Genomic DNA, 16,745 nt, shown 5'->3' with positions numbered 1-16,745 from the left:
GTTTAGGAAAAGTTCTTGATAAACTGTCTGCACCATCCTTCTATCAAGTAGATGAAAAAACTTACTAAACAAAGATTAATATATTAGACCTGCAGAGAGTTTGTAACTGCTACTTGTCTGGGACTAGCAGAGGTAGTGTTTCTGAATGTCTTCACAAGAAGCAGTGACAGACCTCTGACAGAAGGGAGGGCAGTGCTAAAACAGCTTTATATAGTTAACATTGCTGAAACAGCTTTATATAGCTAACATAGCATTTCAAATATCTTGGGACATTTAGATTTTATTGAAGTCTAGGCATGTATTAAAAGAAAACAGGATACAACTTCAGAAATCTAGGTTTTGAAGAACTCAAGCTTTGAGCTATTCTGAAACAAAGGCAAATTCTTCCAGATAGGATGTATCTGATACAGAAGAGCAGGAGGAACTGGTCTCCTTGTTTTCCATAGCCCAGCATGAAGGAGGTCTAATGCCAGTAGCATCAAACTTAGGATTGCACAATGCATCAACATCATTGTGAAGTAAAGCATCACAACCATTGTCTGTGTCTACTCTAAGTGTCTGGCCTGTATCAGATATCTGCCAAGTTTTGGATATTGATGGTAACTTACGAGTGAACTCACAACAGTATGACTGGGAAGATTTATACTGAAAAGTTTCCAAGTTGTCATCACCATCGCTACTGCACCCAGTGTTGTCTTCATCCTCAGCATCTTCACTTGTGCTGAAAATACACAGCATGGTATTATTACTTTAACATGCAATAATTCCCATAGCCACTTAGTTAACTAATCACACAGTCTTAAGTTTTTTGCTAATAGTCGTTCTAAAGACAAGTTCATCAGTTCTGAAGCTTCTCTAATATCAAACTAATTATCCATTACAGTTTCCTTTGGACTCAAAAGCAATGACTAAGTTGTAATTTGGTCAACAGGAAGGCAAGCTTTCCTTTTTCTACTCCTTCAGAATTGCAAATGATTTATTTAAACATCAGCTTAGACGTTTAATCTCTTGGGAAGCCCCTTGCTGCATGAGCTTCCTTTCTGCTGTTCCAGTCTAATTATCTTCTTTTAATACTTCTGTTCCTTCCCCTACCTCTGAGGTTTCTTTTCTATTAAAACTTTGTGCCTCAGGAAAACTTGTAACTGCCTTGTATCCCAGCTAGATTAATTATACTTCTTATATGAGCCACCTTTAGGATTGAGAGCAATGTGTTTTTAAAAGCATCTATATGCAGTGGCTCTCACAAGAAGAGTTTATTTTTCCTGAAGTTTAATTTTAAAAGTCATAATCATTAACCACTGTCAGTAGTTAGACTGATTAAGAAACAGATAAGCTTTTTACATGGTTGTAACAAGACCTTCATCTTGGTACCATCAGCTACTTGTAATTGTCTAATTGTCCAGAACCTCAGCTATTAGAAATCCACACAGCCTCTTGGACTTCAGTGGCATTATTGCCAGCCAGACATTCTACGCTCACTGTGGAGGCAGGAAGGGCGTGTCTAAAATTAATGTTTGTCCTGATGCTGTCTTCACCATAACTAGAAAAGTACACTTTTGGTATTTATTCATTTCAAATCACAGCTTTCTATTTCAGAAAAATGAATGAAAGTAAATCTTTAGACTAACATTTTATCCTAAAAGGAAAGAGCTATTAAACTGTTTCTTGCTAGACTAATAAGCAAGATGTGAAATTCTAGTTCTGTACAATACTTATTTCTTACTCTGCTGTCATCACAGGAAGCTTTACTTCAGGAATTAATTCAACTGCACTTTGCCAGTGCTGAGGTACTTCAACGAAATCTCTGCAAACTCTGATTTGTAGAGTAGTTCCTATAGGAATATTGTGTAGGAGTTGCTCAAGCTCTCGCAGAGTCCATCCTAAAACGTTAGCATGTCCAATTTTTATTAGAACATCACCTGCCAAGGAAGAAAATCGACAGCAATCAGTTTAATAGACTTTTTCATGTTTTTAATGCTTGTATTACAAAAATCTATAGTCTTAACCACTATACTTTCACATTTTTATGTAAAAGCATATGTTTAGCAGCTCTTCAAGCCAACTGGATGCAGGTTTTTCTCCTTTTTTAATGAAAGTTTTTTAAGCTTTGTTAAGAACTATTCTTTTCAGAACACTAAGGAAAGCTGCAGTTCACTTATTTTGGGATTTTTCTAAGTGAACACACTAAACTTTAGATTGACTATTCAGTGCTACCTTCCATTTCTGTGGGTTTTTTACGGAAGATAAAGGTACAATGGTGCATGCTCTGATCAGGACCACTACCTTGGGACTCCAGCAAGGTTGAGCTGAGGTTATAGAGCTGCACTCTGAACAGTTCTACTGGCATCTTTCCACTGCTTCCCTATAGCTTTTCACAGCACAATATCCTTTCTATACATATCTGCTGCCTACCCTCGTATGTCACCTTGTTGTTTGTCTGTCAGTACGGAGCCAAGCATACCCTTTCCTCCACGGTGGCTAAGTTTATCTAGGTGGATGTCGGAGAATCTGTGTAACAGCCATGTCACCTTTGTCTCGGCCCCGGAGGATTCCAGGGTTTGACTCTCCTTGGCAGCTGGTGTCTGTCCCTCCACTCTGAGAATGACCAACGAGCCGTCACACTGCAGGACACTGTCAGGCGAGGTCGGAGAAAAAGCAGGAGATGCCTGCCAAGAGCTGGTGCAGAATCTAACTGAAGAGTGCCAGCAGAAAGCAGTGGTGGTGTTTTGTTTGTGTCGAAGGATAAGGCTGCAAGCAATGTTCTTATTACCTGCTGCAGTGGAAAGCTCTGAGCTGCAGTTTTGCAAAAAGCAGTACTGCATCCAAGAACAACAGAGTACAGAAGCCCCAGCACCTATATATACCACGGGGTACAACAAGATGGACTTCGAGGGGTGGAGGGGAGTTGCAATTACTGGGTAATCCTGTAATTTTGGAGACTGCAAAAGGCCAACAGCATCAATCTGCAGCAGACTACAGCTCTGTCAGCAGCCTGGCAGAAACAGTTGCATAGAGGAGCAGTATCGGTAAACAATATGTACTGAACTGCAACAGAACAACATAGGGGATTTAAACAAGCAGTACAGCTGTCTGCCGCCATATTAGGCAGAGCAAGAAGCCTCTCTCCATCTGCTCTATTTTCTCCTTAACCCTTTTGGGTTAAAAATTTACAGGCTTCAAACAACTATTTTTTCATTCACTTTTTCCACTAACTACTGCTACTCCATCATCATCACACCCTCTCTCCACTCTAGCTTATCACAAGATACTGGTTCTACTGGGGTGCAAGTAAGAAACTCTAGAACAAGCATCAGGATAGCAGATATCAAAAAAGCAACGGAAAACATTTTACCAACAGCTTTATGTAAGTTCTTAGCTTCAAACAGAAAATTAAATCACCCAAATTAGGTGTTTCAAAATGCATAGACATAAATGTACATATGCTTTGGCTTTTAATAGATTCTTTCCGAATTCTGTTTTTTCTGCCCATACTGTTCTGATAACACTGTTGTGGGGAGTCAAAGCCATCTCTAAACTGCAGACGTAGGTAATTTTGCTCCTCTGCTCCAGCATCTCAAGTCTGAACCACCCAGCTTTTCAGTTCACCTGTCAGTTTTGTGATTGATACCATTCAGTGGCCACTGAAAATTTATGTGGAGATAACCTCTTGCACTATGAAGATATTTTGAGGAAACGCACACACCAAGCAGCTCTGTTTCTTCTTGCTTGCATGGAGAGCAATGCATACGTACATAGGAGTTTGGTGAGTTTAACTGTAGGATTTTAAGACATTAATGCCTCCCACTACCTCTGTTAATTTCTGCCTCCTCCCTGCTACAGTCGGTAGAGTGGCAGCAGCTCTTTCCAGCTATAAGCAGTAATAAAATTGTTCTTTTAGGTTCCAGTTTGAAATTCTACAGATAATACTCATCTTACTTAACTAAAAGATAAGTCCATAAAGATAAAACCTAATTCACTGCAAGAAATACTCCTAAGCAATGCATTTGTGTATCGTATTTTTCTCAGGCCCCGTGCTCTGGACATTGGTATTAGTGCCAAAATAAGCATGCTGCCTGTGGTGTCATTAAGAGATGTAGCTTCTAGAAAATACTATCTTTTCTACAAAATTTTACAGCTTTGGTCTTAAATGCAAAGTTTTTGTGAGCTTGCTCTAAACATCAATTGAGCAAATTCAGCCGTTTGCTTTTTTTGTGTGTGTGGAATGTGGTGAGTTAGATCCAGGTGCTCCATGAAGCACGCTCAGATTGTTTCTTTTGGCTCCAAAAACGAAAATCAGCTACAAAGGGACAATGTTTGTTACCAGTCTTCAACCCCCTTTAAACTGTTCAATACTCGCTGCAGTAAATCAAACACATCGTATGCCATAAATAATTTGACTCCTTATTCTTGTAGCCTTTATTGAAAATGCTTTTGGAGCTTGCCTCTTTCAAATTGTTGCAAATAGAACTACTTAGTTTCAGTGATTAGTATTCTGTATTTTTTACATTATAGATGTAAAAAAACTCAACCACAAACCCACAACCACATCAGTATCATATATACGCTTTTGTTACCATAGAGGTTTTTTTAGGGAATAGATGAAAGCTATCAGCTCCTAAGATTATAATAATTTTTTTAAAAGTACTTAGTTCAAATCTAAATCCATTTCTATTTTTATGCTCAGAATTTTTTCACTGACTTTTATACTCGGATCAAAAGTGCAAAGCCTTTTCTAAAGAGAGGTTAAGAACTCCACTAGATGGTTCTTATTTCAACAAACAAGTATATCTTTTCTCCTAGTGCTTGGAATTCTAATTCTCTCTGAAAGGTGCGAGAAGAAAGGACTTCCCAAACTATAAAGGCAATGCTGGGAAAATTGTTCTCATTTAAAGGTATGCATTTTCACTATACAGCCAGTACATTTCTAAATTACTTCATTACACTCAAGTCTTAGCTTCATAGATTTCTACACTAGAGACAATTTAATATTTGGTAATAACATTGCACGCTATCGTCCCCAAACTGTAGTTCATAAGTCTATTATAATTGGTCTAGGGACTCATGTGAAGCAGTCAAATTTACAGAGCTTTCAATTACAAGCTTAATATAGCTGTCTGATGTTCCACAAGAAACCTTAATAACTAGTAATAGTCTGTTAGTACTGATACGGCACATTTCAGGTTTAAAGCATTTAGCAAATGAACACCTGCATGGATTGTTAGAGCACAGATATTAGTCCATTGCCACTTTGTAACTGTTCTGTATAATAAAGAGAAATAAAAAGCAAACAATGAGACAAATTCATTTCAAGCCTTTGCGAAGTTTTGTGTTATTTGTAGAGTGAAATTCCTTGCACAACAAAGCACTGAACAAAGAATATTATTCAAGTTTAGTTGCTGTATAAAGGTAATAGTCAACCTATTTTTGGACAAACCTGCTGATGAATAGGAAATCTGTTTTTGCTGGAGAACAATATATAGACTTAAATCTTCATCTGATTATGAAAGTCACCCCTATCAGCTATTTTAAGATCACAGGTATTTCATTACAATGGAATGCTGCTGGCACTGAGCTTTATACAGTTTGTGCTAGTTTCTTTCCTCTGTAATTTTAAATTGAGTTTCTTTTGATCTCTGTAAGTGTAAATAAATCAGAGACAGGCTCAAAGCACAAACGCAGAACAAGAATGTTTTCAATGCTATTCAGTTTGAATATCACTGTTGTTTCTTTTTACCTGGTTTTAGCTTTCCATCGTTAGCTGCAGAGCTTTTCTCAACAAGGCTTGTTATCTGGAGATATGGCCCATTCTGTATGATGATGAGACCCAGTCCTTGTTCAGTCATCCTAATATTTGCCTTTAATGCTGCAATCAGTGTGTGCTGAGAGACATTTTCCAGTGCTGGCAACTGCCCTTCAAAAAGTGACAGAAAAATTTTATTAGTTTAAAAGTCTGATATCATTCTTCAATAAAATGTTTAAGGAGTCATTTGAGCAGGTGCTGTACCCATTCTTAATTGTCCAAACAGCTAAGTCCTTCATCCTTAATTGCTTGTCTAGATAGGCATTGCTTGCTCCATTGCTGCCAAAAAGCCATAATAACAATACTTATAAAAAGTTAGTGTACTCCATAAACTACCTTTCTGCAAATAAACATACTTAAAGTAGACTAACGTATTAAAAAGACACCCATTTCACCAGAAGAAAAAGCAATACTGCTGTTACTTAAGCATTCATTACAAATGGCAATATATTCAGGGAAGGTAGAGAACAGGGTACTGAATAATAGAACAGAGTTGTTGTCAGCTATTAAGAACTTCAATAAAAGATTGAATTCCTATAAAAAATGGATTTTTCAAATCAATGTTTATAGAGGAGATTAATTTCTAAATTTACAGCAGATTGGTTCCACACCCTACTGCTGACATGAGGAAAGGGACTGTACTTGCCGTATTTAGCACTCACAGAAATAAAATACTCTTGAGCATCCACTATCCATTAAAATGCATAATACAAGTAATACAATATAAATGACATTATCCCAGTGTCTCTACCGAGAAATGTAATAGGGTAATAAACTAAATCCTTCATCTCTCAAGCCTGTTCTCTTCATCAAGAGTCAGGAAAAATTAAGACTGTCACACGAGTGCTTGAGACTGCTATAACAAATTGTATTCTGTTAAAAATTACTTTTTAAGTAAGTGCTCTGTTTTAAGATGGAATCTCTAAATGTAACTTCTGACAGTAGGGTAGGAATAACTTTAACTGCTTGGGAAGTCTGTCTCCAACAGACTGAAACCACTTAATGAAAATTCCCACCACTTTACCCCTCTTCTGTAAAATATGGAAACTTGGTCATCTTTCCAACGGCTTCAGTAAAGCTTTGGATCAGGCTCTAAATGACAGCACAGACTGTCTATAAAAGATTTAGGATTGAAAATATAGCAATGTGAACATTTGATTTGTCAGTTTGGGTGCTGAAAGAAAACAGAGAGAAGGAAACAGGAACAATTTGAATTTTTTTTTTTTTACCGATGAAAAATGCAGGGGTTTTGTAGAATACTACATTTGATTTGGATGGAATACTTAATTTTCATGGCCATGCAAGAAAAGCAAAGGAAGACCCACCCTGGAACATACTTTCATCTGTTGATAATTCTGAGAGGTCAGATTTCTGATCCACTACTCCTTCTCACCTATAATAATATAATGTATATAAAATATATATTATATTATATATATAATATACATTTTATATAGATATAAAACCCACTACTGTTCAGGAATCTATAGAAAGTGGAACAGGATCAGTAGAAGTGATTGAAACCTTTCCTACGGTGTTCTTGGTCACCTTTCAAGAAATGTGTGTTTCAATCTTTTGCAGCCAGAAGGGGGAATTGAATCCTAGTTTCCTACTTCCAGAATGAGTACTTAACTCCTAGGCCAATAAATGTAAACAGATGACATAATGAAGTAAGGCTACTTTATATTATTTTCTAGCCAAAATTATTCAGCAAATTCCATTAAAATTCATGAGCAGTTGTAGGTCAGAAAATGATCAGCACTGAAACAGCAAACAAAAAATGCTAATAACAAATCTAGCTAACTTCAATTGGAAGCCAGAATACTGATTTTAAGCTGCTTCTTATTGCATGAAGATATCTTGCTGGACATGAGAGATTTAAAACCATGAAAGCTGTGACTAATCCAAAGCCTACAAGGTATTTAAAACGAATGCCAAGGTTTGCACTTTTAGATGAGACTTTTGGTTTTTTACTATACCTGATATGAGCTTATGTAGTCTCCAGGAAAGGGGAGATTTCTCTTTGTTCTGTGCTACAGAACGTTTAGACACTCGACAGAATTTACATTACAGTTTCCCTAACACTCTCCTGATTTTCTCCAAGGTCACCCTCAAATTCTGCATTTTCTGGAAGCAGCAGCATAGGATCTCATGCAATCCTCTGCTGCTGAAGAACCTTCCTCTTGTCATCTGCCTACAGTTCCATTCCAAATACTCAACTTCAGGAACAGGAATGCCTCTTGATACATAGAAAATGTGGGGCACTAGGGCCTCCGTGAAGAAAATAAACTGTCTGGTAGCACAAGGACTTAAAAAGGTTGAGATACTGAAATACAGGACTGGAAAAGTAGCACTGGGGCAGCAGTGAGGAGATAGAAATGAACAGAGGAAGAAATGACCGAGAGAGATGGCAACTCACTCTTAGTTTCATCCCCAGCCGCTGGTGAAGACTGTGTACGTTCCATCGAGTCCAGAGGAAGAACTTTTTCTATGGAGCCAAAACCCCTGAGCAGGCGTGTTCTAGGTGAGCCTCCTGGAAATGTGCTACTGCTCCATGATGGCCTGTGGAGGAAGAGTCTACCAGCAGGTGAGGAGGCGACCTCAACCCCCAACAACTGCCCGGAATGCTGGGGCAGGTGGGTTCTGAGCCCCCGCCCCAGCAACGCCGGCATGGGGAAGTCTGGCGTTGGGCAGAGGATGTGTCTGTATCCAGTCTGGAGCAGCAATTCGATTTAAGCTGCCTCGTCCATCAATATCGCAGCTCTGAGGCCCCAAAACCTCGTGGAGAACCTATAGTTGGCAGTGTCCTCCCACACGGCATCCATAGGCAGGTACTCATCTCTGAATACACCTGAGAAAGATTAAACAAGTGACCACACAGCCTGCAGGGTTGAAGGCTGGGTTCTGTCACTATTTCTGGCTTCGTATTTGCCTGCATTTCAAAAGCCAACAAAAACCATTTCTTCCCCTTGTGTACCCTCTCCACCCCTCCTTCTTTTATTCCTTTTGCCATGAAGCTGAGTTATTTAGAGGCAAACTCATTTTGAGGCAGAGTTTTACATAACGCTTGTATTAAAAGCTATTTAAGTACCACTTAAAGCCAGTTTATAGGATAGTTGCAGATGATTCTTGGAAATAACTTTTCAAGGCTGCTGGATTCCCATTGTTAGTGCAATATAATTTTAAAATCTGTTAAATAAAAAAATCAGTTGTCCCGTCTTCCACGCACCAATTGTTCCCTGTTTAAAGGGAATAATTTCAGCTGTTTTTCATCAAAAGTCTTACTATTTTCTCCATCCTTAAGAAAATCTGTCAAGAATAGGCGATTTCAAAAGAACCTAAGTACAGCTCTTGTCCTCCAAATAATAAGGCCTACTGATTGCTGTTGAACACTTTAAGATTACTTTACTAATATCTCCATTTTGTTTGTATAGTCTCCCCACTACATAAAAGACTTACATAAAAATAAACAGCACAGTTGCCTGCTTGGCTTCCCGATACATGCTGTATAGAGCAGTTACGCTGGCCTGGAAAAAGCAGGTGGGTGTTCACTGTTAGAAGGAAAAACCTGTGTGTAAGCAGTTAGATGTTTTTCAGGTACCTGTAGATGTGGGGGCTGCTAGGCCAATTTGGTTCAGCACTCCCATGTCAGAATGACAATACCAAAGGCACAGAGTCATCGTGGCCAAAACCGCGCTGGCTTCCCACATGTGGTGCTTATTGGCTACAGATTCCCCCACGCTTCAGTATAGCTGAATCCGTAGAAAAGCATGTCATCAAAAACTGCTGCATTTGGGCGAGTTTTCTCGTGGAGATTAATGAGGTTTTCTTTCAAACACCCAGCACAGGCAGCAACACAACGTAGGGCTTTTGCGGTGCTCCAGAGTCACGGAATGTCTGGAGGAACCTCCCTGAATCAGCCCTTCCGCTTCCCCTGATTTTACTGTTGCTACAGAGCAACTCTGAAATTTAAGCTCATGCCCAACATTTCGAAGGGGTGGAGGGTGATGGTGACTAGCGAAACACAAGGTATTTTATTTGTGGTGAAGACAGATCTATGGTCGCTCCTCAACCTGCTTTGCACAGAGCTGACCAAGTCGCTTGTCCTGGTCTCTCCGTGAGCCTCGTTTCCCTGGGGGGGAAGGCAGGCCCTGCCGGAGGGCAGTGAGGAGGGGGCTGCACCCGGCCTGAGGGCGCCGGGCCGGGGCAGGGAGAAGAGAGAGATCCCCGTGTGCCTCGGTTGGGAAACACCATTGGAGATGGAGATACAGGCGCACGAGGGCAGCGAAGGATCAGGCCCTGGGGCACGCGCTGGGGCCCACCCAGGGCGAACCGCAGCGGGTACGCCGAGAAGCCGAGGCCCCGCCGTACCGGCTGCCCCTCAGAGGAGAGCCGCCCTGAGGCGGTGGCCACCCCCCGCCCCCCGCAGCGCCGCGCTCAGCGGCAACATGCACCGCCCCCTTCCATAGGCCCCGCCCTTCACGCTTCGCCCAAGACAACCCACCTCCGCGCTCAGCCACTTGACCGCCCCTTTAGGGCCAGACCCGCCTTGCGCCCCGCCCACCAGCGGCAAGCCGCGCCTTGCCGCGTGCCGCTCCCTAGAGTAAGCCCGCCGTGGCCTGGGGGGTTTCCCCGCCCCGGTGCGGCGGAGGCCCCGCCCCCCAAGGGAAGCCCCGCCCCACCCGGGGGAGAACGCTGGGGAGAGTGGGTTTCCCTTCCGGAGTAACCGCCGCCCCCCCGCCCGCCGGGTTCGCTTCCGGCTCCGTCCGGGGGGGCCCGTTCCTGGCGCCGCTGCCGAGGGGAGCGCGGGGCCCATGGAGCCGCGGCTGTGAGGCGCCTCCGGCCCGGGCCCGCTGTGGGAGCCGGGCGGAGGCCGGAGCCGGGAGCCGCCGGAGCCGGAGGAGATGGACAAACTGACCATCATCTCAGGATGCCTCTTCCTGGCCGCCGACATCTTCGCCATCGCCAGCCTGGCGAACCCGGACTGGATCAACACCGGCGAGTCCGCGGGTGAGGGGGCCCGGCGGCGGGGACCCGCCGGGGGGGGGCGCAGGTGGCCGGGCGGGGGCTCCGCCAGCGCCCGGGGGGCTCGGGGCGGGCGGGGTGTGCGGCCCGAGGCAGCGGTGGGGGCCGGGGAGGCTACCCTGGAGCGGTCGCTCCTCAGGCGGGGGCCGCGGGGCCTGGCGCTGTCGCGGTGGGGTCGGCGTGGGGCGCCGGGGGAAGGAAAGCTGGGAGGGTCGGCCGGCCGCCGGCGGGAGGGGCGGGTGGGCCTGGCCCCCGGGGGCTGCGCGGAGCTCTCGGGGCCGGCCCCCCGGTGCGGCGAGGGGCGAAGTGCCCGGCAGGAGCTGGCGGGACCCTCCTCCCCGGGCAGAGCCGCGGGTGCCCCGCGGAGCGCCCCGGCCGCTGTCCCGGGCGGGGACGCGCTCTGCGGAGCCCTCTTTGCCAAGGGGTCTCGCAAAGCCCCGAAACCCGCTTTGCGGTCGGTGGAGCCGGAGGGCCAGGGCGGCATCCCCGCCCCTGACTCCGAGGTTCAGTCACTTTGGACAGGGAATTCAGACCAGCCTCTCCGCATAGTTTTGTGGCAGGTTTTGAATCTTTCGTACTATACTGACGTTTCCTTTGTTGCAGGGAAGATCTTGCTTTCCTTCATCTTTCTTTTTTTTTTCCACAGAATGTTTCCTGCATGCTGATTTGTATCAGCTTTTAAGCCTAGATCCCATGTGTTTTTTATTTTAGAATGTGACATTGTTTTCTTTAAAAGAACAAGGATTTGTGCATCTGTTTTTCTACTAATGATGTAATTGTTTGTATGAACAATTTATTTCAGCCTGTGGATAAGGACCCGCGTGTTCTGATCAGTGGAGCAGGGAGAGATAATAGGAGGAGGGCAGCTCTTTGATCTCATGTCCCAGAGAAACCCAAATCTCTGTGTCAGGAAAGGAAGCCATCCTTACTGCAAACAGATGAAACTAATTCAACCACCTTCTCCTAAACTTATGATTTCCAAGCAAACCACAGGTATAAAATCGAGAAGAGAAGTCTTGGCATAAAGGCTTCTGTTATAAATTCTTGCAAAGGGTTTAAAAAAATTTCTTCATCTGTCTTGCATCTTCCATGCTTAATATTCAGTGCATGTAAGAGGACTGAACTGGTTCAAATGGAGTCATATTTCTTTTATTCCAATGAAGTAGAGTATTAAAAATGTTAGCTTTTAGGGATTGATGACTGGGCATTCCCTCTAACCAGACTACTCTTATCGTTTGTTCAAACTGCTTCTAGTTACCTAGTCTAGAACTTGGCCTTTCCTGCATGGTCCAGAGGAGAGGAACGAGTCACTTCCCAATGTGCAGCATTCAGGAACTCCCTAGGTGACTTCACTGTTCCTCCTATAGCTAATTGTGATGATCTTCCTGCCTATGGCTACATAAAGTAGTTGGTTCTTTCCTTTTGCAATTCCACCTAGCAGCAGTGCTGCAGTAATGAGTCCTTCTTCAGGGGCCTAAAGTCAAATAAAATAATCTTCATTTTAAATGTTTAAGTATGCCTTAAGTCCTGCCTCATGTTAACAGATCCTATGCAAGTGTAAGATGTTGGATTCTCTCTGCTTGTATACAAATGAGCTAACAAAAACTACTCTGAAGAAATTGCTGATGGATAGAAGGGTCTTTTGGGAAGTACAGTCCATTACATTCCTCGTTAAAGAAAAATGTTTAATATCTCTTTATAATACAAAAATTGTTTCCTGAAATATTATACCTAGAAATCATTAATTCTTAGTTAGTTGATGATTACTTAAGAATCATCTGCCACTTCTGTCCTGTACTTCTTTTAGAAGTGCAAATAACAGTTTTCCTTTTAATTAGGCTGGCAAACATGAGATCTGTATGGATTTTTCTGGAGGACTTCAGTAGCCAAATATGTTTTGACAGACCAAAGCCTTTTTTTTTTGCTGTATTTTGAAGCCAAACAAATTGTTGACTTGATAAAATCGTAAAGGGGAGCTAGCTGTCATCCTTCTTTAATGACTGTTTTGTAGATTTTTATTGATATGGGATTTGATGCACTCTGTTATAAGACTTCTGGTTAAAAGCAATATAAATGTATATTTCTAGTACTTAGATGTTCTAAAATGAGCCTTTTGCCCAAACTGTAAAGAAAGGAAGTGTGAGGATGCCCATTGAATAAAGGACTTCCTGTAGCAAACACTGTAGTATTGAATTATGAGATTTTATGAGTGCCATTCATTACCCAGAGACTGCTGTGGAGAAGTGTGTGGCACAGGAGGACACAGCCCTGATGGTAAACCCTGTCCCAGCTGCTAGCAAGGTTCAGGCACTCTCAGCAGACTATGCTACTTGGACCACGTTCAAGCCATCCAGCTTCCATAGGTGCCACTAAGAAGTATGTTTTTTCAAAGCATCCTGCTCTCAGCTGATCAAAGAAACTATTTGGTGAAAGAAAAATATTTCTTTGCCTTACGTCTCTGTTCTTAGGTTCATCTCCTGTGGGAATTACTCTAGATTCTGCTTCTGCAAGTCAGCCTAGTACCAAGGAGAAAGGGGAATAATGCTGTTCTCTGCTTGGCTGCTGTCCTCAGGGTTCTGAAAGACAGCGTGGAGCAGCCTGGTTTTCTCAATACTGCAGCTGTTTGGGAATTGCATAGAGCAGAGGTCTTGGCAAACCTGGGAAGGCAGCACTGCATTGGCTCAGAGCTGTTTACAGCCATTAAGTTGGGAACCTGGGCTTTTGTTTCAGGAAAAAAAAAAATCTGATCTGAATGCTAAACAATATGTACATCTTACTCCAGAGATAATGATGATTTTCTGCCACACTGGATAGCAAAATAAATCAGTGGCTTTAATGCTTTTCTGAAAAATCTAGATTGTTTTCAATATTTTTTTAAAGGAGCTTATGTTCTGGGGAAATCAGTGTAGGGAAAGGGCTGATTAGTCTCCGAAAAAATCTTACTCTTAAAGATAAGTTTTACAGTCACTTGAAAAATGTTGGCTATGAAAATTCCTCTCCAGCATTGTAATTTGGAGCAAAGGATTGCAACTGAGGTCACTGAAGGTTTCAGATGCTTATGTGTCGTCAGGCCAGCGGAACTGCACCTTTGTGGACGTGGGTCTGAGTCTCCTTTGGGTGCTTTTTTGTCATGTAGTTTTGTAAGAATTGTTCATTGACTTGGTTTCAGGTATTTCATGCGTCTTTAAGATTATAAAGAAAAGATGAAAATTAGATGAGTTTTTCTTTCGGAGAGTTCTCAGTGAGGTTTAGTTATTTGTGTTGTGCAAGTACAGAACACCAGTAACTCCAATCTGGAAACCAGTGGCTTCTCAGTATTCTTGCACTGACATCCTTTCCTTATCAGACAGATATTCTATACAAGAAATAAGGACAGAGTTGCCTTTAATTAAAGCCAGTGCCTAAGCTCCCACTGATTTCAGTAGTAATGAATTTGGCTCCTGTATCTCTACACTTCTTTTGCAATGAACTTTAAAAGCTGGTAGTTTTGTCTCCGTATGCTCCTTTTTTGTGTGGGAGGGTCTTTAATGATTTTGATATTTTGTCTTCAGTAGGGGAGGAGGGGGAACAGAAGGTGCTCTAGCTTCAGCTCTCAACCCTTTTGTAGGGAAAAGGGTATGAATAGGATGCATAGTTGAAATTAGACATGTTAAGAGCTGCACGTGTAGGGGGGTTGACAATTTGAAATGCTTTTAGGATAGGTCAGATAATTCAAGAGGAGAATTTAATCAAAAATCCCCCTTCACTGAAAGCTAAGCTATCAGGTTGTTTATGTGACTTAGTCATCCCTTCCTATGTAGCGTGATTGTTCATTTGATTCCAAATTACAGAACAGCGTGTACCTTTTTTATAGCAGTCATTAAGTTAATATGGATGTCAGAATTTAAGGCTGCTAAATTCTGATGGGTAACTTCTAAAGCAAGTATTTATCGCATCCTCTTACGTTGATACATATATCACAACGGGACGCACAGTGTAATGTTATGGCCAGGCCACTCAACATACGCACAACAGTGCTGACTCGGGTGGTATTAGTGCTCAGCAGATCTTCCAATTTCATCTTGCATCTGTGACATAAGCATCAAGGTCACTTATGTTAGCAATTATACTTTTCATTTAAACTGCCTGCTGTCCCATGCTGTGCAGTAACAGTATGATAGTAAATGACGAATCTACAATGTCCCACTTATTTTAAATTGTTTTCTTTACAAATGCCGGCTTTCCATGTATCTTCCAAAGTCTTACACGTAGTTCTTGGTTTTGTGTACTCAGTTGCTTTTTTATTTGTGAAGCATGATTCCAGATTCAGTGGTATCTATGGTCGTATAGAAGAGCAAGCTATACCCAGCAGGCCATTCCTTCTGAGGCAGTTAAGTCCCTGCTCCTGTGAAATAAGTTGTCTAGTACTAAGTGGCAAATTACTGCTGTTCAGTGTTATTCCTCTGCATGTGATAGCTCTTCCTGAGGAATTTTTCTCCACAGATCCAACATGAGCTGTAGCTTTGTTGGGATCAGCTAAGTGAACTTATCACAGGCGATACGACCAAGCAGTGATTCCTGGCTTCTGCTGAGTTTGAGACCGTATTGCCACTGAAATATTTTTCTCTACTTGGAGCACTGACTGTATACGGAATAAACCCAAAACCACATGAAGGTACTCGAATGAACCAGTATTTCTAAGTAGAACAGAATAGGTAGAATAGAGTAAGTAAAGCATCAACAACTTAAAAGAGGGTGTAAACTTGAGTTCCAGCTAGCTCTATAGTTCTAAATGCAGTTGTCTGCTGAAAACATAGTGATATGTAAAAATCAGTATGACCTGTTATCACTCACTTCTGCCCGTTAGGGCCTCTGCTGAGAAAATGGTAATGTACAATGCTCTTCTGTGGAGGAATGCTGTTATAGAGCAATCATTGTGCTGCCTGCTGAAGTAGATACTGTTTTGGTTTGTTTCTTTGATTTATGGATAGTTGGCTTTTCAAAAAATCTGTGGAAGGTTTGTGGTGATTGTTTGTTAAGCACCTTGCAATATACTCAAAACACAGCATGCTTCTCCCAGTTCTTCGTAGAGAATGATGGGACATGATAGGAAGCAATTCTACAAAATTACTTTTTCCTAATGTTTTTTGTATTGTATCATGTAATGACTGTGACAGGATAAGTTATTTATTTACCTTTTCATGAACATGTTTGCATTGCATGCTGAGAATACAAAAAAAAAAAAGAGGGTGATGATACAGAGAATGAAGAATTACGTAGCATCATACCCTAGAAAGAAGTGACTGCCGAAAAGCCATCTCCAAAGCCATCGGAACATCAGAGCGTTAAAATTAGGTTCTGGAACACGATTTCTAGGAAAACACTTTTCCTTCTGGTAGATGCCCCCAGGTGCGTGAGCAAGGAGGGACAGGCAGTGCTGATGATCTGGACAGCGAGGGGATTAGGATAATCTGTAAGATGCAGGCGCCGCTAACAGTACTTGCATTTTAGAGATGCCAGTGCCTTAAATACAACAATACAACCCCCCCAAAATCCCACGTAAGGACTAGTAAGGACTGGCAAAGAATCTAAACCCCATATAATCTGAATACTCTAACAAGAGCAGTCTGTTAATAGGTGTGCCTGGACTGGGAGTGTCAGTGCCATCTTTAAAATTAACATTTCCATTCCGCTTCGTGACTGTAGATGTTTTTCAAGTGGATGTAAAAATCTGACAAAGCAGAGTGTTTAAATTGTGCTTGGGTTCTATAATTGACCAGGCCTTAAGGCACAAGAAAAATTAATAGTAAGGCATTGTTGTAATGAATTAATTTTGTGCTTGCTCAACCACTCAACATTTAAACATACGGAACTATTTTATGTGTAGGAAAACTCTCATGAGAGAGAGCTGTGTCAGCCTGGCTATTAGAGCCTGCCAGAG

The 16,745-nt window shown here is 42.2% G+C and overlaps 2 protein-coding genes across 2 annotated transcripts in view; one reads left to right on the top strand and one right to left on the bottom strand.

Moving 5' to 3' along the window:
- Nucleotides 1-360: 360 nt before the first annotated feature.
- Nucleotides 361-8,265, bottom strand: PDZD9 (PDZ domain containing 9; the record flags this gene model as incomplete). Its single annotated transcript, XM_082006766.1, has 4 exons — nucleotides 361-721; nucleotides 1,724-1,919; nucleotides 5,735-5,911; nucleotides 8,220-8,265. 4 exons carry the CDS (start codon nucleotides 8,263-8,265, stop codon nucleotides 361-363), a joined length of 780 nt encoding a protein of 259 aa, XP_081862892.1.
- A 2,439-nt stretch (nucleotides 8,266-10,704) lies between these two features.
- The window catches only part of MOSMO (modulator of smoothened), a gene marked incomplete at both ends in the record, with an annotated part of 29,078 nt that continues 23,037 nt past the window's right edge, over nucleotides 10,705-16,745 (top strand). Inside the window, one exon of the mRNA XM_082006902.1 lies at nucleotides 10,705-10,810. Coding sequence (XP_081863028.1) covers nucleotides 10,705-10,810 — 106 coding nt within the window. The remainder of the gene's footprint in view (nucleotides 10,811-16,745) is intronic.

The sequence above is a fragment of the Phaethon aethereus genome (assembly GCF_964289735.1).
Source record: "Phaethon aethereus genome assembly, chromosome: 15".
NCBI classification, from domain to species: domain Eukaryota; kingdom Metazoa; phylum Chordata; class Aves; order Phaethontiformes; family Phaethontidae; genus Phaethon; species Phaethon aethereus.
The sequence above is the reverse complement of the archived record's forward strand: the minus strand, read 5'-3'. Positions and strand labels throughout refer to the sequence as shown.